This window comes from Lithobates pipiens, unplaced genomic scaffold (assembly GCF_037356315.1).
Source record: "Lithobates pipiens isolate NorthernLeopardFrog02 unplaced genomic scaffold, aLitPip1_a1.2 Scaffold_51, whole genome shotgun sequence".
Lineage (NCBI taxonomy): Eukaryota > Metazoa > Chordata > Amphibia > Anura > Ranidae > Lithobates > Lithobates pipiens.
The window spans coordinates 3,870,263-3,892,814 of NW_027507874.1; the positions used below are offsets into that span (position 1 = coordinate 3,870,263).

The 22,552-nt window shown below is 44.2% G+C and overlaps 2 protein-coding genes across 8 annotated transcripts in view; one reads left to right on the top strand and one right to left on the bottom strand.

Moving 5' to 3' along the window:
- LOC143957207 (uncharacterized) overlaps nucleotides 1-22,552 on the bottom strand; it is a 441,673-nt gene that overhangs the window by 285,974 nt on the left and 133,147 nt on the right. The window lies entirely within an intron of this gene.
- LOC143957099 (uncharacterized) overlaps nucleotides 1-22,552 on the top strand; it is a 59,572-nt gene that overhangs the window by 31,280 nt on the left and 5,740 nt on the right. For 4 of the 7 annotated variants that reach the window (XM_077467239.1, XM_077467240.1, XM_077467238.1 and 1 more), the window contains one exon: nucleotides 20,845-20,958. The exons of 1 other annotated variant lie outside the window; for it this stretch is intronic. In XM_077467239.1, the coding sequence (XP_077323365.1) occupies nucleotides 20,845-20,958 (114 nt within the window). Of the gene's footprint in view, nucleotides 1-5,169; nucleotides 5,247-20,844; nucleotides 20,959-22,552 lie in introns of all 7 variants that reach the window. 2 more of the 7 variants (XM_077467243.1, XM_077467244.1) reach the window with 2 other exon arrangements.

The window sequence follows — 22,552 nt, forward strand, 5'->3', positions numbered from 1 at the left end:
TTATATTTTATAAATATATCTATATATGCAAAAATATTGCTAAGACACTCCTATCCATTACTTTACCACCATCACAGGAGTGAGCTCTCAATCCCCTGCACGTTTTTGTCTACTATCTCCTCTGTCACAGCATTGCTGAGCACTGAGCTACTGCAACTGGGAAGACAGAGCAGACACAAGGGGGTTTGAATCGTCTGGGAGTGTCTTAGCAACGTCCTAGCAACAAGGCAGGACAGGATGATGCCATCTCTGGTAGTTTTTTGGCCAAGATTCGGGTGGCACATAAATGACCTACACCTATAATAAGAGCATTGTTTAACTTTGGCCAAAGCTGCACAGTTTGCTTTTATCTGCTGACACTTTTTAGTTGCATAGGCAGTTTTTGATAAAGGTGAACTAACCCTGTAAAGATTGTTAGTTATGAAAATATTGGAATCTGATTTGTAGACACTGGTCTCAGCAGAGTTGGTTTGAATGCAGTTACCGGCAACCCAAAACAGCAACCACGTTTGTGGGAACAATATTAATGTAAGCCGCTAGCATGCTATGAGATATTCTTCACAGAAAAACAATATATATATAGTTTGTGCTATTTATACACAATAAAGTGAAAAAAAACGGAAATCTCAAAATTAAAGTCCTTATTAAAGTGTTCCCAAAAAGGAATTCAGTCTTCTAAAATGAATAAAATTACAGATAAAAAAAATGGACAGCACTATATGTAAATCAACGTTCTAGTGAAAAACTCAGATCTACCGCCTCACTTCCGGTAAAGCATGATGCCACTGAAAGGGTTAATCCTGTGTCTAGGGTGGTCCCTTCAACCTCTCAGACCTTAGATCCAATGTATTGTATAAATTCAGAGCGCTCTGGAATCAATTCTCGAAGGACAAATAAAACCACACACACACCATGGCGTCCTTCAAGAACTAATTGTATTGAGTTATTACAAAGTGATTGATATAGTAAATTTCGCGTCACACAGAATAAGACATGCGCAGTAGACATCAAGACGATTACAGCTGATCAAGACAAAACACTATTGTTCTTTGTTCTTAAGCTAGCTAAATTAATATGAGAAAAAGATAAGAGACAGTACATGATTTCTTCAGTAGCTAAAGGAATGCTGAGAAAATGTGTGAAAGTTATAGATAAGTGTGTGAGAACAAATGAGTTAGAAGAATCTCATGTTGAGACAGTTATCTGAGAAGTTAAAGGGGTGTTCAAACTATACATATTGTAAAATGGAAGTTTGTGAATATTAAGATGGCTGACAGAAACAAGATGGATGCTTAACATAACCTTTCAGCCACAACAGGCTCTGTCCTACGCGTTTCATCACAAATTACATCTTCTGGGCCATGCCTGGGATTTTACATTGCAGAGTTCTCATCCCACCATCCTCTCACCCATCATTGCGCCCTATTACCCATTCAGCTGTTATTTTAAAATTAAATACCTTGCAAAACTTTTTAGTCCTGCGCTGTCTCTGTGCCTTACCGGTGTTGCTTTCAGGAGTGAGCACTGGTGGATCCAGTGCTGTATTCTGGATCCAGTGCTGAACGGTCATCTCTTCATGTCATTACACCACTGCAACCTTTTGAACAATGAGAGGACTTAACTTGTGGACATCCAATAGGAAATGTCCTTGTCACTCGTGAACAAGGACCCCTCTGCTCTTTAAACCTGGGATCTCACATGACCACAGCTTTTGGTGAGAATTTTGGACATTTGGATTAGGTTTTCTTTTAAACTAACTCAGCAATTAGTTGGAGGAAAGGGGGTATGACTAAGTACAGTGAAAACTTGACTCCATAGATCTAAGAGTTCCTAAAGGAATTTGGTACACTACCTCTGATGTGATGACCACTGTGCAACACAGACTGCATGATCTAGGTGTTGTAGCCCTCTCAAGACTAATGCTGGCCATAAACTATATGAAAAATTGGGTGAAATTTGGTCCTTTGGCCAGTTTATTTGTTTTTCGGACAGTTAAAGGGCACAAAATCGATAATCGTGGGGACATTTTTTGAGCCGAAAAAACGAAGGACAAGTTCGGAAATTTTCTAACAAACGATAAATTGAAAGGTTAATGTGTTTTCTGTCCAAACTGTTTGCACTAGGTATATGTAAAAAAATTAACAAAAAAATTATTAATTTATGTCTATTGAACGATTTATCGGTCATTACATAATGGCACTATCGTTTGCTCTCACGGCCGAATGTTCTATTCTGGAAAATGGGTCCAACTGATTTTAAGTATAGTGTATGGCCAGCATTAGACAGGCCATCAATGGTGCGAAATTTGCACAATTCCCCCATCAACACAGACAGTTCTGACAGGGGAAACCCTCCTGCCGAGACATTGTATTCTTCCCGGGGGGGGGGGGGGGGGCAGGTCCCACTGTGAGAATACAGTGATTATTACTAGGAGCTATAGCAACCACTAACGGTAATCACAAGTAAATCCAGCAGGCTGGTTGAACCCAAGTCAACTAGGTAAATTCTGCTTGCCCATACACGATTTGAACCATCTATGGCCAGCCTAAAAATTATTGTGGCTGAACAAACAACAGAGGGAGCAAATGCACAAATTAGAGTATAAAAGATACATGCTATATCCGCAAAACCAGTGTGAGTCATAACATTTTATAAAACTCAGGAACCAGAAGCAAACCCATCTTAGAACTCCTCAGGTTCAAAAGGATAATAGTACCAGGCTGATGTGTTTCGGTGGGGAATGCAGCTTCATCAGAGCAAAGAGTCTAGCTTTAAATTTCTCAGCATTTTGTAGAACCATTGACATCATTTCCCACCCATGAGTTTAATGTCCCTTCCTAAATCATGTACAGTTTAGGCATTTAGAGGGAAACCTACCAGTGTATACCTGGGCAGGATAGAGCACTTGGAACCCAAACAAATATGGGGAGAACCTTCACATTTGCATATACAAATCTCTCAGGGTATTTCAAGGCAGCAAAGGTGTACCTGAACATTGTGTTGGGATTCAGCTGTATGAGTCGTAGGGGTGGCACAGTGGTGTAGTGGTTAGCACTCTCACCTGGCAGTAAAAAGGGTTGCTGGTTTGAATCCCAACCACGACACTACCTGCCTGGAATTTGCATGTTCTCCCTGTGCCTGCATGGGTTTCCTCCGGGTACTCCGGTTTCCTCCCACACTCCAAAGACATGCAGGAAGGTTAATTGGCTTCTGTCCAAAATTGGCCCTAGTATATGTATGGGGACCTTGGATTGTGGGCTCATTGAGGGTAGGGACCGATGTGAGTGTGCAATGTACAGGGATAGGGACAATTGTAGACACTCACTCAGGTTGAACCTTACTAACTATGTAACAATGAGTCTTTATGCAAAGGTACAATCAGTTAAATATGAGGAATACAGTGACAGCTTTTTTTGCTGTCAGAACTTTGGGGGAAAAATTAAAACTTAAAAACTGGTCACGCCCCATTATCCAGTTGATACAGTGCCAGTCAGTCTAAAATTATGATTTCTAACCAGCGTATTGTTGCTCACTGCAAAGTGCCTTTCTAATCCCAGCTAGCCAATTATGGACTAGTCAAAAGAACATCTAAAGCAATCCAATGTAGTCTTTGATATAGCTCTATTAGCAGCAAGAACAGTATTCTGAAGAAAGTAATTCAAATCAGGAGGCACTGGGCCCCTCCAGTTGTCCCTGTGGAATTATTACTGGGATGTGGAGCATGGGAGTAATTCCACCAGGAAGATTGGACGGGCCCAGTGCCTCCTGATTTGAATGGGTCTACCTGGTCTGGCCATGGACTGGGAAGGCAGAGAATCTGCGTTGTCTGTGCCCCCTGGGAGTTGGTCACCCCACAGGTGCTTGTAGTATGTAGTAAGAATGAGCATATGGCCACGGCACTAAAGCTTTTTTTCTGAACTGCGCTTCTTTGTGTTAGGGCCTTTTGGCTAAGTCTGGGGAAATTCTTGTTACCAGGCCTCAGGGCCTAGCGTATGCACTATCACGGGCACTTATTTTTTGTGTGAGGTTCTTTTTCTTTTTTTTTCACGTTTTTATCACTTGCACTTTTGTTTCCTTCCTCCCCTGAAGCGGGAGTCTCTCTTTGGGAGAACCCCTCACCTAGTACTCATTAATCAGCTTCGACTGACCATGAAGAGAGGTGTATGCCAGGCTTTTTGGTTAGATGAATCAAGTTGAGCCTTGCCCCTGTCAAGAGCCGTGTGCCCCAGGGTTTAATGCCTTCATGTGGATGGACACCCTTAAATGCACTTTTTGTGTGTGTTTTTCACATTCACTTTTTTTGTACACTTATGCCACGTACACATGATCGAATTGTCCGGCATACTTAGTCCGGCAAACAATCCGGCGGATAGTCCGGCGGATTTTCTACCGAACGGACTTGGCCACACAGGGACACACAGAAAGTCCGGCGATTGCTAGCGCGATGACCTACAGCACGTACAACGGGACTAGAAAAAGGAAGTGCAGTAGCCAATAGCTTCCTTTTTTTTTGTACTTGCTTCTGAGCATGCGTCATTCTTAGTCCGCCGGACTAGCATACTCATGAACGTATTCTCCGCTGAAACCCGGCGGAAAGATTGGGCTCCAAAACTACTTTCTAAGTCCACTGGACTTTACACTGAAAAAGTCAGCTGAAGCCCACACACGATCGGATTGTCCGGGGAAATGCGGTCCGGCGGACTAAGTACGCCGGACAATTTGATTGTGTGTACGCGGCATTAGGTGTTTTTGTTTTTAAGAACCAGTGCAGATTTAAAAATTAGTAGTATCGTGAAATCTAGAATGAAATCTGAATTGTTAGGAACCTTGATGGTCTTAAAACAGTTCTGTAAGCACAGTAAGAGAAGAGTGAAAAGTTGTATTTGCAAGTTTGCTTGCTTTGGCTTGATATTTTTAAAGGTGCTAAAGGTAATAAAACACGCCTAGTCTTGAAACTTCTGATCAATGTTATAACTTATATCCAAATTAAATGAAACAAAGATGATTTCAGTTTCTGTTCATGGGGTAAGAATTTAGAGAAATTTAAGCACTCACTATCTGATACTTTTGAATCTATGTATTGCATATTGTTAAGTTATTTCCTGAGACGATGATCATCCCACCGACTTTGCAGATGAAGTAAATTATTTTCTGAATACTTTATTTTAGATCGGTGTCGCAGCTTGCAGACCAAATTCATACACCATATTTTTTGATGAAGGTGGTTATAGATGAAACGTTGATTGGTACAGTATATTAACTAAATGTTTTTAGAATAGATCTAGAGTGCTACTTGTGTTTACAAGCATAGTTGTCAAAACCTAATAAAAACATGAAAAAATAATCATCAAACTTTGTCTTCATTGGAGCCTTTGATCCGATTTTTACCTAGATCTAGAAAATCACAGGTGGCACCCTACAGTCTCTCAGAGACTTTATTCTTACTACTGAGTGTCAAACAGGTGTTGATAAAAGGGCAGAGTCATTCTTTGTTCATGTCTGCGCATGCTGCTCGCAGCCGCTTGGGCCACATCACAGGTCCCAGCAGGCTGTGGCACCATTCACACAGTGCAGCGCGGCCTTTATATATACACAGTGGCTAGCCGGCTGTAAAGCTGCAAGGAGTTACAGCCGGCTTCCCACAGTTAGCATGGTGGTACCAGCGACCCGAAGTCTAGCAAAGAACCAGCCTGGATGAGGACAGCGCTGGATTCCTGGACAAATAAGTGTCTTTTTTTATTATAAGTCAGCAGCTACAGCAGCATTTCTCAACCTTTTCAACACAGAGGAACCATCAAAATAACTTTCCAGTTTCATGGAAACCTTGTTAATATTTACTATATCTACAACTCATGATACATTAGTGTAATAATCAGTGGAAAGAGCTTGTTACACTCATGACCATTGGGACAAATTGCCCCCTTACAGATAACTAAAAAAATCAATGGTGCCTGTGGAAACTTATCTGAGATACAGAAATTGGTCATTGCTCAAGGAACCCCTAACAACCTCTGAAGGAACCCAGGGGTTCAATGGAACCCTGGTTGAGAAACCCTTAGTTATAGTATTTGTAGCTGCTGACTTTTATTTATTTTTGATGGGGAACTGAAGAACCGCTTTAAATATATTCTCCTTCTTTATCCATTCTAATTTTCAGATAGATGCTTATTAATCATCATCGTGTTAGGTCAAGTGGCTAACCTTTTCTTCTTTGGCCTTCTCTGCATGTTTAGATAAAACTGTATCTTTAAAATACACCTAATTATTACACTTCCAAACACTTCTCCAACTCAGGTTCAAGTAAAAATATATTGCAATTGTTATTACCACCTTTTTTTACAGGTTCAAGATCTGGGCTGCCTATCCCCAGACTTGCTTTATTATCAAATTAGCTAGTGACCTGGAACAAGAAATCAGCCAGTTAAATCCTTTATACTTGTTCCCAGCTCTAGCTAATTTCTGGAGGACTGAAATTTTATAGCTCTGAAAGCTCCAACTTCCAAAATGCATTAAAAAGTGGCAAACAGTAGCAAATATCTAAAGTTGAACTCCAGGCAGATATAGAAAACTCAAATAATACAGCTTTATATTAAGTATGGTGGTCGTATTCACAGAGACACCAACTCCCTGTTGCATAAATGTGAATGAGATGGGTAAAGATGGCTTCAGCTCCTGCTCTCCACCTGTAGAGAACTCCTCAAATGTGTTTCGCCCTCTTCGGTAGCTTGCCTCTATTGTTAAGCCCCAAAAAGGGCATTGGTGGAGTTCTCTACGGGTAGAGAACAGGAGCTAAAGCCATCTTTGACCCATCTCATTCATAATTATGCAGTGGGGAGTCGGTCTCTGTGTGCAGACGACCACCATTTTGTTGAAGTATACTGGAGCCTGCCAAGCCTCTTCTGTCAGTCTTGCACCAGTCTTTTCAAATGCTGATCTGACTGACACTTGTTTGGGGGGGCGGGGGGGCATACGAGCGGTACTATTTTCATTGTTTTGGGCTACATCTGTAATAAGTATGTCTTTACCTAAATTTGACTTGATATAAAATCTTGCAGTACCTGTAGCTTAGACCGGAGGAGAGAGAAACAGTACAAGGAGCCAATCAGCTGTTCTGCAGTCCTCATGCATTGCTATCAAGGAATATGCTGATAGGAGGAGAGAGACAGTGTGACAGAGAGCTCATCAGTCTGCTGCTTCTGCCTTCACTGTCCAGTTGTAGGGTATGTAGGGACAAGAGCAGAGAAATATCAGGTCTCCTGCCCTGCCAGGGCTGTGCTGTCTCACAGCTGTGTAAAGCTCAGGAATGGATGGCCAGAAAAACAAAACCTTTGGCAGGTAAAACTGCTCCTTTATATGTAAATCATCTGTGTATTTAGCCGTTTGTCTGAAGGTCATCTTTAAATGGGAATACGGTGCTTACTCAGAATATTATTTTATTTCAATAAATTCATACCACCCAACCTTCTTCTTTTCAGTTGTTCTTTGTGTGTCTAATGCCGCGTACACATGATCAAACAATCCGGCGGAAAAATCGAACTCGAGTCCGCCGGACAATACGCCCGTGTGTGGGCTCCGGCGGACTTTTTTTACCCAAAAGTCCAGCGGACTTAGAAAGGAGTTTTGACTCAAAATTTGTGTGTTCTTCTTGAGATGTTGACTCTTCGCTGTCTCTGGCCGCAATGATAGGGACGCGGCGTGCAGCGACTTGTATAGGGACATCACTGGGTGATGTCCCCGCCCATTATGATGTCACAGTCCCAGAGGATGCTGGGGCTGTGACATCATAATGGGCGAGGACATCACCCGGCGATGTCCCTATATAAGTCTCCGCATGCCGCGTCCCTGTCATTGTGGCCAGAGGCAGCGACGAGTCAACATCTCAAGAAGTACAAGAAGAAGAGAAGGCGGCGGCAGCGATAGAAGACTGGGCCACCGCTTGTAAAAGAGCTGGAAGAAGGCACGGAGGCCCGGCAAGAAGAACCGAAGAGGGGGATAAGACCCGCGAAGAGGGGGGTAAGACCCCCGAAGTCAGAAGAAGACCCCCGGGCGGCAGCGACGACGAAGAAGAAAGGTGGGCTCCTCCGCTAGTAAAAGAACTAGTAAAAGAGCAGAAGATAGCGGAAGAGTCCGGCGAGAAGACCCCCCAAGACGGAAGAAGACCCCCGGAGCTGTGCAATAAATTATTTTTAACCCTTGTGTGTTGTGTTTTTTTTACATTTTTTTCACAGGTGAATGGGTAGGGGTACATTGTACCCCATACTCATTCACATAGGGTGGGGGGCCAGGATACGGGGCCCCTTTATTAAAGGGGGCTCCGGGATTCCGATAAGCCCCCCGCCCGCAGACCCCGACAACCAACGGCCGGGGTTGTCGGGAAGAGGCCCTTGTCCTCATCAACATGGGGGCAAGGTGCTTTGGGGCGTGGCCCCCCCTTCCCCAAAGCACCCCCCCATGTTGAGGACACACGGCCTGGTATGGCTCGGGGGGGAGGGCGCTGGTCCCCACCCCCTTTCCTGACCGGCCGGGTTACGTGCTCGGATAAGGGTCTGATATGGACCTGGGGGGGGACCCCCACACCGTTTTTTCGGCGTAGGGCTTCCCCTTTAAATCCACGGGGCCAGCGGCGTGTCAATGTCGCCGCCTTGACTTCCTTCGCTAGTCCGGGCTACTTGGAGCCGCGTTCAAAATGAACGGACTTTCCTCCGTGTGGGGGCAAGTCTGTCCGTTCATTTCAAAAGTATGGCGGACAGTCCGGCGGATTATACAGCGGATGGTCCGTCGGAAATGTCCCATGTGTCGGCAGGTCCGCTCGTTCGGACAGTCCGGCGGTCTTTACGAAGGTTTGTCCGCCAGACTAAGTCTGCTGGATAGTCTGATCATGTGTACACGGCATAAGACTTCGAAGGTCTAATTTATTGTCTAAATTGTTCTATGTGAAAGAAGAACTCAAGACCAGATCAATACAAAATGTCTATAAAGTATGGGCTATTATACTTTTCTGTAGTTCCATCCCGACAGCTGTCATAAGGAGAAGAAATAATATGCAATTTAGAAACTTTTTAGGTCCAGACGTTATAGCGTTTATTTGTACTTTTTGGCAGAACTCCCGGTCATTTCATTTCATAATATGCTTGTTATCAAATGGGTAGGCTTGTCATGGTTACGTGGCACAGATCAGAGCAGGGATGGTTCATGCAGGAATGCAGTGAGCGTGGCTACTTAGTTGATATGTGGAAGTAGGAGAAAATAATATCCAGGTGGGAAAGTTAAAAAAATAAAACATTGTTTATGGGTAGTTTCAGGGCATGGAACAACACAAAATTATTGAACATAAATGTTGCTTTCGATAAACTGCAGCCATTTATTTGGGTATGCTTGGTTTCTTGGTTCAAATATAGAGCTAGTCACGTTCCATTCAACATATTTATCAACTAATTAGGTTGCGGCTAATTTTTAAAGAAGCTGAAGATTGGGGATACTAGAGACAATCATGATTAACGTATGCACTAAGCATTTGATATGCAAAACTCTGGCTAAAAGGTGGCACAGAAACATCTTGTTCTCTAGTCATAAAAACAATTCCTTCTTCAAGCCTATGTACCATGTGCCACAAAACCTCTGCACCTCATTAATATGCAGCACAGAACCTATCGAACCCCTTTAAAACGTGTTGCAGAACTTATTCATTCCAGTAAAATGATCCCTCTAACCTTATACAACCCCAGTAACATTTGGCCCAGAACCTATCCCACTGTCCACACATATTCCCCACCAGTAATATGTGTCCCAGAACCTATCCCACCCCAGATTTATATGCCCCAGAACCTTTACCCCTCAAGTAATATGTGTCACAAACCTATCCCACTACAGTAATATGTGTCCCAGAACCTATCCCACCCCAGATATATATGCCCCAGAACCTTTACCCTTCAAGTAATACGTGTCTCAAACCTATCCCACTACAGTAATATCTGTCCCAGAACCTATCCCACCTCAGGTTTATGTGCCCCAGAACCTTTACCCCTCAAGTAATATGTGTCTCAAACCTATACCCCTACAGTAATATCTGTCCCAGAACCTATCCCACCCCAGGAAGCATCAGTAACATATCCCAGAACCTATCCGAACCCAGTGATATGCGCAGCGCATTATAAAAAAAAGGGGGCCAGTAAAGTTGCAATACCATTCAAGACAAGAGGGTAAGGAGGGCCCTGTTCATGATACAATCCAAAAGGGAAGGGCAAGTGATACAAAATTTAATAATTGTGAGGAATGAGTTCATCGAAAAATTTTAATCCCACTTGTTAGGTGGAGGAGGGATAGGTTTCTTTGCAGAGATTCGTTTTCAAGATTTACCTAAAGGCAGACAGAGTAAGGAGATAGCTGCACATGTTGAGGTAGGGAGCTCCAGAGGGTACAAGAGTCTCCCGAGAAGTCCTGAGAGGAGGGGATGAGAGAACTAAAGTGCAGGAGGTCTTGGGAGAAATGAAGAATATCTTTTATCCAGTGAACCAACACTCTATATGGGACCATAACAAACATTGGAGTACACAAAAAGTATTTTACAAATATTAAAAAAAAATGTATTTATATGAATACAATATAAAAGAGTAAAAGCACAAATACGTGGCTTTGCTTTTACTCTTTCATTTTGTATTCATATGAATAAAGTTTGTTATTGTTTGTAAAATAATTTATGTGTACTCCTATGCCCTTTATAGTCCCATATAGAGGGTTGGTTCACTGGATACTATTACTAGGGATCAGGGCAGTCTTCTAAATCACCAACAAACTTGCCTTAGCATATTTCTGAAGAATATCTTTTGGGTGATATTTTGAGACAAGGTTGATTGTGTATCTGGGAACAGAGTTGTGGATGACTTATTGTTAGCATTTTTACATTTATTTTCTGGCTGATTGGAAGCCAGTGGAGGGATTGGCAGATAGAGGTGGCAGACACTAAGTGTTTGGCAAGGTGGATGAGTCTGGCATCAGCATTCATGATAGAAGTGGGACTAGCCTGTGTAGAGGTTAGAGTTGCAATAGTCAAGGTGAGAGATAAGCGAGTGAATTAATAGCTTAGTGGTGACATTGGTTAAGAAGATACAAATTTTAGAAATGTTACAGAGGTGAAGGTAACAAGATTTAAACAGTGGTTGGCTGTGGGGCTAAAAGGGGAGTTCAGAGTTTAGGATTACACCTAGTACCCTGGCATGGGGGAAGGGGAAGGGTGGTTATGCTATTGATCTTGATGGAAATGTTTGGGGAAGGGACATAGGGCAAATAAATATATTATTTCAGTTTTTTAAAACTTTCGTTTTAGAAAGTTGCGTGACATCCATTACTGATAAGTCAGTTAGTAAATTAGTGATGTGCAGAGAGAATAAAGATTTAAAGAGGAAGTAAACCCTGTTGAGTTTACTTCCTCTTTCATTCCCTGCAAAGGTAAAGCATAATGGACTACTATGCATCGCATAGTAGTCCATTATGTGTCACTTACCTGACACAGGAGCCAGCGATGTCACCGCTGTCCCCTGTAGTCCGGCGCATCCATCTTCTCGGTGGGTCTCGCTGCTCCGCCGCTGTCATTCGGTGAACCCGCAATGACGTCACTCCCGCGCGGTTTAGGAGATATTTCTTGGACCTACAGGTAAGCCTTAATCTAGGCTTACCTGTAGGTCAAAGTGTGTTGTAAGGGTTTACAACCACTTTAAGCTGAAGCCATGCAAGGTTAGCAACTGACCTAGAGAGGTGGTGTAGATAGAGAATAGAAGGGGTCTGAAGACAGAGCCTAGAGAGACTCCTAGGGGAAAGGAAAGAGGAGAGAGAGTTTTAGGGTACATTGAAGGAGTGCTTAGGAGTAAAACCAAAGAAAGCAGAGTCTTGAAGACCAACCATAGTTGGAGGAACTGGAGTACTGGAGTTTTTTAGAGGTGGAGTGGATAGTCGACTGTGTCAAAGGCAGCAGAAAGGTCTAAAATTTAGAGTACTGAGCAGTGGCCATTGATTTTAGCAGTTCGTAAGTTGTTAGTAAGTTTAAGGAGGACAGTTTCCGTGGAGTGTTACAGGCTAAAGCCAAACTCTTAGGGGTCAAAAAGATTGTTATTAGTAAGTTAGCAGCTTGGATGGTTGTAAACTAGATGTTGTAGAAGTTTGGAAGTAAACAGGAGCACTGAGAAGGGTCTTAGGTTGTTCAGACTGGTGGGGTCCAGTGATGGTTTTTTTATGTATGGTGGTTTAGCAACCTCCTCTGTAATTACAGGGTCATATGAGGAAACTATTGAATGTGTTTTTAGACACGGTATGTTATTTGGGGAAAATAACCGGACAGTGGAGATCTAATTGCATCTACAGTATCTTGTTTTTGAAGGGATTGGCGATATCCTGGGCAATAAATGATTAAGTGGGTGGTTGCAGTGGTGGATGAAGTAGAGAGTTAAAGTTAGAAAATAGTTAACAAGAACTGGATGAGAGGATGTTAGAGGTCTGTTGGCAACATTCAGGAAGGATTTATATTATATTTTAAGAGGGCAGCTTAATACAGGGCATAATCTTGCAGGGACCTAGTTTTATGCCACACCTGTTCAAGAGTACAGCTATGTCAGAGTTCTGGGGTCACCTGTTTGCCAAGGTTGTTGTTGTCATTGCCTAATTTTGTGTGTAGTGAGAGGTGAGCAAGTGTGTCCAGGGATGAAGAGAGTGAGCTGTTGTAGACAGTAGTGGCCATGACAGGAAAGGGGTGTTGTTGTAGAGGTAGTCAGTAGTTGAATAGAGCAGGTAAGGTAAAAGTAGCAAAAGGTGCTACAGGTAACTGTTTGCAGGTTGAAGAGATACATAGTTGAAGATAGAATGAAGATGTGCAAGATTTTGTTGTAGAGTTAGTCAGAAGCAGAATAGAAAAGAGAAGGGTTAAAGTGGCAAAGGTTTCTACAGGTAACTGCTGGTTAAAATAATAGGGGGTTGAAGAGAGGGTGAACAAGAAACTAATAAGTGTGTGCTCATAGAGAGGAAAAGGAAGTTTATCAGAGGTAGCAAGGAGAGCAGAGGTGAGATTATGCAAGGTCAGGAGTTCTTGCTATCAGAGCAAATACTGTAGCAGTGTGCGCCCATTGTGTTAGGTCAAAGGGTGAGGTTAGGTTGAGAAGCCGAGAGGTAGCTGTGGTGGTATAAGTAACATGGATGTTAAAGTCACCAGATATGATAGTATGTGTTTCAAAGAATAGAATGTAGGGTAACTAGGTAGATAAGTAATCAAGGAAGCATGATACCAGTTCAGGAGGCCGATAAAGCACAGCAATTTTCAAATAAACTGGAGAAAAAAGATGAATACCTTGATCTTAAAAAGAGGAGAGGGAAAGAGATGGAGATGTAGGAAAAACTTGAAAACTGCTTTGTGGGGAGGAGGCATACCCCCTCCTTTTCATCGACTGGGTCTGGGTAAGTAAGTCCCGTGGAGGCCACCATGTAAGCCCTTGTACACACGGTCGGACGTTCCGACGGAAAAGATAATCCGACTGTGTGTGGGTTCCATCGGACTGTTTCCGTCTGACTATCCGACGGACAAAGTTTTAGAGCTGGGCTATAAAACTTTCCGACAACATGATCCGATCGGACTTTGTCCGATTGTGTGTAGAGAATTCCGATCGGAGAAAGTGCCACGCATGCTCAGATCAAATTCCTAGACCAAAGCTATTGGTTACTAGCCTGAACGTAGTCCCGTTGTAACGAAATAACGTCATCATGTTCTGAACGATCAGATTTTCCGACAACTTTGTCCGACCATGTGTATGCAACACCGGTTTCGGACAAAATCTGACGGATTTTGTTGTCGGAATGTCCGACCGTGTGTACAAGGGCTTAGAGAGCGCTTGGAGACACAGAGTAGGATTCCTGAACCAGATTTCACAAACAGCAGTTAGGTTAAGGGAGTTGGAGATGAAAAGGTCATGGGCAGAGGTAAGCTTACAGACCAGATATTCCAGAGGGCAATTTGTTCCACCACAGAAATTTGTGCCACAGAATCTATCCCACCCAACTATTATGTGTCCCAGAACCTATCCCACACCAGTTATATTTATTTATTTCTCGTACTTATATAGCACCATCAATTTACGCAGTGCTTTACATATACATTGTACATTCAGATCAGTCCCTACCCTCAAGGAGCTTACAACCTAAGGTTCCTAACACACATTCATACATACGTATACTAGGACCAATTTAGACAGGATTGGATTAACCTACCAATATGTCTTTAGAATGTGGGAGGAAACCCACGCAGGCACGGGGAGAACATGCAAACTTTTACATGTGCCCCAGAACCTGCCCCACCTCAGTAATTTGTGCCTTAGAACCTGCTCCACCATAGTAATATGTGTACCCGAGAACAAACCCCAGTAAAATGTTCCCAAAAACTGTCCCATCCCAGTAATATCTTTCCAGAGCCTATTCCACCCCAGTAATATTTATCCTGGAACCTGCCCCATCACAGTTTGATGTGCCCCAGAATCTATCCCATCCCAGTAATACTGTATGTGGCACAAAGGCCCTCTCACTTAAATAATATGTGGTTAAACCTGACCACTTCATTTTTATTATGCAAAAAAAACCTTAACCCAGTAATATGTAGCACAGAACCATGCCCAATGATAGGCTGCATAAAATCACTCATACTCCAAGTAATAAGATAACACAGAGTGTGCCCCATGCCGATGGTAGAGGCCCTTCTAATGCAGTGATATGTGGCTTAGACTCCAGTAATATTTGGCATAAAACTCCTCTGACTTTAGTAATATCTAGTAAAAAGTCCATCGTACACCAGTAATGCATGACAATTTCTCTTTTCCCAGTAATGTGCCACAGAAACCCTTTTATCCATTTTATATTAAGTACTAGGTAACAGCTCTTATATCTCCCTCTAACGTCACCTGTAATGCCGCCTACACACGACCGGACTTTTTTCGACGGACTTGGCCCGACGGACAATCCGACGGACTTTGCAGCTGAGGTCCAAACGGACGGACTTGGCCACACACGATCACACCAAATGTCCGACGGATTCGAACGTGATGATGTAGAATAAGGAAGTTCGTAGCCCATAGCTGCCCTAGCGTCCGTTTTAGTCCGTCGGACTAGCACACAGACGACCGGATTTTTTGACTGCACTCGAGTCCGTCGGAAAGATTTTAAGCAAGTTTTATTTCTAGGGAAGAAAAAATCAGCTGGAGCCCAAACACCATCAAATTGTCCGATTGATTCCAGTCCGCCGGACCCAGTCCGTCGAAAAGTCCAGTCCCTCTAGGTCCCTCACTAACGTGAGTCTTTTTAATGCGCTGCACAAAATGTATGTAGCTGAGGCTTCCTGTCTCATATCCAGAACACAGTAGAGTCTATCTGATCGCCGCTCAGCCATTCAGAGAAAGCAATGTATTCTAGTAATGAACACAAATTCAGATTGGCTGAGTCAGAGAGGCAGGCTGATGATGTCACAACCTCTGACTCAGCCAATCAGAGGAAGCTTTGTATTCATTGTAAGAATACATTACTTTCTCTGAATGGCTGAGTGATCAGATAGACTCTACTGCCTTTCAGGTATGAGACAGGAAGGTCTCGGCACGCATCCGGAACACAGTGTGGTATTTTGTATGTAGCTCCAGCTACATACAGTTTATACAACACATACAGTGGCCGCACATGTTAGTGAGGGACATAGTCCATTTGGGCCAGCTTGGCCCAAACAAACTATGCAAAGTAAATCAAAATCTGGAGTTCAGCTTTAATGGCTCAGGTAAGCCATTCTCACCTAGGGTTCCATTGAACCATAGGGTTCCTTAAGAGGTTGCTTTGGGGTTCTTTGACCTATAGCTGATTGACCTCCCATTTGAGGGTGCCTGCATAGTTTCAGGGTCAACGCCACTAGGCAGAGCCAGACACAAGACACTAATGATTTTTTTTTTTTATCTCTCTTTAAGGTTACCTACAGTATCTTAGCACCATTGTAAGGGTTGCATTTCTCCTGACCACCAATGTAAGGGGCATTTTCCCATTTGACCCCTGATAAATTGGATTTAGTAAAGGTACCCTGAGACCTAGAAATTATTTTAGGGCTTCCTCTGGGATGAAAGTTTAAAGCGGAGCTCCACCAGAATTACAACTGCTATGCCCTTAGGATTTTATTATGGTCTAATTGCATGATATCCCCATTACCTTGCTGCTGGCATCTTATGTCTTTGTTTATTTTTGAATTTCCTGGTCCTGGAGTCTCCGGATAGGGGCGGTGCAGCTGCGGATATGGGTGGGGTTTAAGCGGCAGGTCTGCACTTCCTCTTGGCCACACTGTCTCCTGGGATCATTTTTTCAATTTCCCAGGAGTCTGTGCGGCGCCCAGGAGGGAGTTCTCACGCTAGGCAGAAAAAGGAAGTGACATCATGAGTTGTTGTCAGTGCTCGAGTTGTTTTATCTGCGCATGCGCGAGATCGGCGCTTGAACGGGCGGTGCATGCTGGGACATCAGCAGCACAGTGTCCCGGAAGAAAATTGCCTGTGGGCTTCACATGCCCACAGGCCAGATGGAAAACGTCATGAGAAGATTTTATAAAGTCTTCTGAATCAGGAAAAACGGCAGCATGAGAGTTTTAAAACTGAAAAAGTAAGTGAAACAATTCTAAATTGTACTCCTTGGCATTTCCCCCAGCAAAAAAAAAAAAAAAACGGCGGTGGAACCCTGCTTTAAGTGCTATTTTAGCGGCGCTGTGGTGTGAGAGGTGGCTTACGCTTAAAGTAATACATGTCTCAAACCTATCCCACTACAATAATATACATATGTTCCAGAATATATCCCCCCCCCCCCAGATTTATATGCCCCAGAACCTTTACCCCTCAAGTAATATAGTTACATAGTAGGTGAGTTGAAAAAAGTCCATCAACTGGGATTTTATGTCAGTATTACATTGTATATACCTGTATGTTGTGGTCGTTCAGGAGGTGCTTATTGAATCGTTTTTTGAAACTATCGATGCCCCCTGCTGAAACCACTGCCTGTGCCAGGGAATTCCAAATTCTTGCCACTCTTAGCCCTTGTACACACGGTCGAGATTCCAACAACCAAATCCGTCGGATTTTGTCCGTCGGATTTTGTCAGACGGATTTTGTCCGAAACTGTTGTATACACACGGTCGGACGAAGTTGTCGGAAAATCCGACGTGATGACGTTATTTCGTTACGAGGGGACTATGTTCAGGCTAGTAGCCAATAGCTTTGATGTAGGAATTTGATCTGAGCATGCGTGACACTTTGTCCGATCGGAATTCTCTACACATGATCGGAGTATGTCCGATCGGAGCATTTTGTCGGAAAATATTTCCGGCAAGTTGGAAAAGTTGGTCCGACGGATATTCCGACGGAAACAGTCTGATGCAGACCACACATCCGACAAAACGCTCCGATTGGACACATTCCGACAGAATCTCCGACCGTGTGTACAAGGGCTAACAGTAGATGCAATGCAATATGTGTCTCAAACCTACCCCACTGCAGTAATATGTGTCCCGGAACCTATCCCAACCCTGGAAACATCAGTCACATGTCCCAGAACCTATCCCAACCATTGTAAGGGTTGCTTTTCTCCTGACCACCAATGTAATTTTCCTATAAATTCGATTTAGCAAGGGTCCCCTGAGACCACAAAATTATTTTAAGGGTAGGAAAAGCTGGCTTAGGTACCGTATATACTCGAGTATAGGCCGACCCGAATATAAGCCGAGGCCCCCAATTTACCCCCAAAAAACTGGAAAACGTATTGACTCGTGTATAAGCCGAGGGTGAGACATGGCTGTCCATCCCTGTGTGTCCGTCCATCCCTGTGTGTGTGTCCGTCCATCCATCCCTGTGTGTGTGTCCATCCATCCATCCATCCATCCATCCATCCCTGTGTGTGTGTCCGTCCATCCATCCCTGTGTGTGTATCCATCCATCCATCCATCCATCCCTGTGTGTGTGTGTGTGTGTGTATTCATCCATCCATCCATCCCTGTGTGTGTGTGTGTGTGTGTGTGTGTATCCATCCATCCATCCCTGTGTGTGTGTGTGTGTGTGTGTGTGTGTGTGTGTGTGTGTCCGTGCAGCCTTGTGTGTGTGTCCAGCCTACCTGTGTCCCAAGCCTCCGTCCCGAGCCGCCGTCGTCCCGAGCCTCCTCCGTCCCGTGCCTCCTCCGTCCCGTGCCGTGCCTCCTCCGTCCCGTGCCTCCTCCGTCCCGTGTCGTGCCGATGGATCGCCGCTCCAGGATCGCCGCTCTTCTCGGCGGCCATTCTACAATTCAAAAGCCGCGCCTCCGCCTCCGCCTGTGATAGGCGGAACACTCAATTTCCCAGCAGCCTGTGTTCCGCCTATCACGGACATCCTCTCATACTCGTCCGTAGTATGAGAATGAGCGGATGTCCGTGATAGGCGGAACACTGACTGCTGGGAAATTCAGTGTTCCGCCTATCACAGGCAGAGGCGGAGAAGGAGGCGCGGCTTTTGAATTTTAATGTCCGCCGTCTGTCTGCTCGATACGCTGATCGAGCAGTCAGACAGCGGTGACTCGAGTATAAGCCGAGGGGGCACTTTCAGCCTCAAAAAAGAGGCTGAAAATCTCGGCTTATACTCGAGTATATACGGTACTTACAGTAGATAGGGAGAATAGAAAAAGAAAAAAAGCTGTCTGACCAGTGACCAGAATAAGCACTAGTCATGAATGAGCACAATCTGCTGTCCAGCAATTTCCCTAGTTATTCTCAGAATCTAAGCCCTGAAAGGAAGAAGGGGGGGGGGGGTGTTAGGACCCCAAAACACATTGTTTTTTATTTTTTGTTTTTTTTGTGACTGTCTGTCATGTACAATAAAGATTTGCTGGACTCACAATAGAGCTGCCTCTTAGTTCTCTGGATTTTTAATTCTCTCCTGTTTTGGGTACAGCACTCTATTAAAAATCGAACTCCTCTCCTACCTTTCCAAAACTAAGAAAAATAAGTTTGGCCGACATACACTTTAACATTTAGCCCTTGTACACACGGTCGGACATTCCGACAACAAAATCCATCGGATTTTGTCCCACGGATTTTGTCCGAAACTTGTGTTGCATACACACATTCGTAACGTGATGACGTTATTTTGTTACAACGGGACTACGTTCAGGCTAGTAGCCAATAGCTTTGGTCTGGGAATTTGATCTGAGCATGCGTGGCACTTTGTCCGATTGGAATTCTCTACACACAATCGGACAAAGTCCGATCGGATCATGTTGTCGGAAAGTTTTATAGCCCAGCTCTAAAACTTTGTCCATCAGATATTCCGACTGAAACAGTCCGATGGAGCCCACACACAGTCGGATTATCCGACAACACGGTCCGATCGGACATTTTCCGTTGGAACGTCCGACCGTGTGTACAAGGGTTTAGAGGTCCAGGCTGCTGAGAATGAAATTATATCTGTAGATGGAAGATAACTTAAACGCACGCGGCACTCATGGATATAAGCCTGAAAGTCAGCCGGGTAGATCTAGAGTCTCTCAAGGACTGTCCTACAAAATTGGTGCAAGTTGCTTAAGGCTGAGGCTGGGGACACAGTTTAGCTAAAGCAACAGTAACAGGATCACAAAGAGGTTACCTGTTTTGCCTCTATGGAATCGCGCTCCCTCTGTAGTTGAGGCAGCGAGATATCACTACCATCATTAGAGATCCAGATTCCGCAGCATTGAGGCCAGCTTCAGAGTGACATCTTGGTGCGTGTGACTACAGACGGAGCAATTCCACAGGGGAAGGCTTTGCTCCAGTATGTCACAGTACATGTTGACCTTCATGGTTCCCTCAATGAACTGTAGCTCCCCAGTGCCAGGAGCACTCATGCAGCCCCAGACCATGACACTCCCACCACCATGCTTGACTGTAGGCAAGACACACTTGTCTTTGTACTCCTCACACGCTTGAAACCATCTGAACCAAATAAGTTTATCTTGGTCTCATCAGACCACAGGACATGGTTCCAGTAATCCATGTCCTTAGTCTGCTTGTCTTCAGCAAACTGTTTCTGGGCTTTCTTGTGCATCATCTTTAGAAGAGGCTTCCTTCTGGAATGACAGCCATGCAGACCAATTTGATGGGTGGCGTATGGTCTGAGCACTGACAGGCTGACCCCCCCAACTCTTCATCCTCTGCAGCAATGCTGGCAGCACTCACACCTCTATTTCCCAAAGACAACCTCTGGATATAATACTGAGCATGTGCACTCAACTTCTTTGGTCGACTATAGCGAGGCCTGTTCCGAGTGGAACCTGTCTTGTTAAACCACTCTATAGTGTTGGCCACCGTGCTGCAGCTCAGTTTCAGATTATGTAGAGCAACAATTCTTTTTTTCAGATCCTCAGAGTTCTTTGCCATAAGATACCATGTTGAACTTCCAGTGACCGGTATGAGAGAGTGAGAGCGATAACACCAAATTTAACACACCTGCTCCCCATTCGCACCTGAGACCTTGTAACACTAACGAGTCACATGACACCGGGGAGGGAAAATGGCTAATTGGGCCCAGTTTGGACATTTTCACTTAGGAGTGTACTCACTTATGTTGCCAGCGGTTTAGACATTAATAGCTGTGTGTCAAGTTATTTTGAGGGGACAGCAAATTTACACTTTTATACAAGCTGTACACTCACTACTTTACATTGTAGCAAAGTGTCATTTTTTCAGTGTTGTCACATGAAAAGATGTAATAAAATATTTACAAAAGGGGTGTACTCACTTTTGTGAGATACTGTATACTGAGTATTTTCTTCATGCAAACATTGATCTGTTCTGTTTGTATCTGTAAGGATGGGACAGTGTAAAGCCTTCTGTCGTATCAATGATTGAGCGGGGAGAGGAGCCATACTTGAATGAGATGTGGCAGTCTGAGAAGGAGATGATTCTGGAGAGTTATAATGCAGGTCAGTCACTTGGCATGGAAAATGAATCTCCTATCTGTTTAGTGGTAGGACGCTGCTCTCTTGTGACAGTGACTTAAAGTACAGCTATGTAGTTGCATAATTGATATTGTGAAGAAGGAGAATATTGCAAGTAGACACTTATCTTTGTTTTCCTGGGGTGAAGAAATAAAGCACAGCTAAATCTATTGGAGGAACTAAACCCTTTGCATAGTAGTCCATTATGTGTCACTTACCTGACACAGGAGCCAGCGATGTCACCGCTGTCCCCTGTAGTCTGGCGCATCCATCCTCTCGGTGGGGTCTCGCTGCTCCGCCGCTGTCATTCGGTGAAGCCATGATGACGTCACTCCCGCACATGCGCACGGGAGCCGCCACGTGTGGCATATCGGCGTTGACGGCGGCACGCTCAGTGCGCCCGCGCGCGCCGCTGTCTACGGCGCATGCGCCGTAGACAGCGGTGCCTGTCTTTCGGTAAATATCTCCTAAACCGTGTAGGTTTAGGAGATATTTCTTGGACCTACAGGTAAGCCTTAATCTAGGCTTACCTGTAGGTCAAAGTGTGTTGTAAGGGTTTACAACCACTTTAAAGCAGGGGTCTCAAACTGCTAAGCAAAATGCTAAGCAAAAAGCTGTTGCAAAATTACAAGTCCCATCATACCTCTGCCTGTGGGTGTCATGCTTGTAACTGTCATCCGTGCAATGCCTCATGGAACTTGTAGTTTCGCAACAGCTGGAGGGGGCCCAGTTTGAGACCTCTGCTTTAAGGTCAAAGAAGTTGCCATCTTAGCCTCTGTTTGATCTGCAGTTGCCATGATGTTGCACATGTGATCAGTTATGGCACAAGACATTTGATGGCTTGACAGGTTGGTTAAGATTGTAAGCAATTGTGATAGTTATCATTCATGCTATTACCTTGAATGTTACTATTTTGGGAAGCAGTTAAATTGATGGGTTTAGTTTTGCTTTAAAGCAGAGTTCCACCTTGGGACAAAAAATTACAAATACTGTAGCTGCTGACTTTTACTACGGCTTCACGCCCGGTTCCCTACTGTACATGCGTGAAGCTCGCTGTGCTTTCTGATTGGCCCGGCGGCGGAGGAAGGAGGAGGGGGCCGAACTTCCGGGAGACCGGCCCGTGACCCGGTCTCCCGGAAGTGGGGAGGGGGACCTGTCAAAAACAGAAACGAAGAAGCAATTAAGCGGAAGTTCCACTTTTGGGTGGAACTCCGCTTTAAATTCAAGGCATGAGAACTGTCACATTTGCTTGTGCTCTCAACCAAAATGTCAAGCTATCAAATGGTTGGTGTCATAACCGATCACATGTACAGCACCATGGCAACTGCAGATTAAACAGAAGCTAAAATGGCAGCTTCCCTGGCTGTAAAGGATAGGAGGGTTTATTTCCACTTTAATTTCATTTTTGAAATGTAAGGGCTGCTAAGCTATTACTTGAATGCCCCATGCAGGGATGTGTTCTGCCGGCCCAGGGATGCACAGGTGTTGTGTCCTTCCCCCGTGCCGGTGTTCTGTCAAATAAGCTAACTCATCAAAATCTCCAATTACGTAATTTCTGGTGACTCTCCAGCAGCAGTAA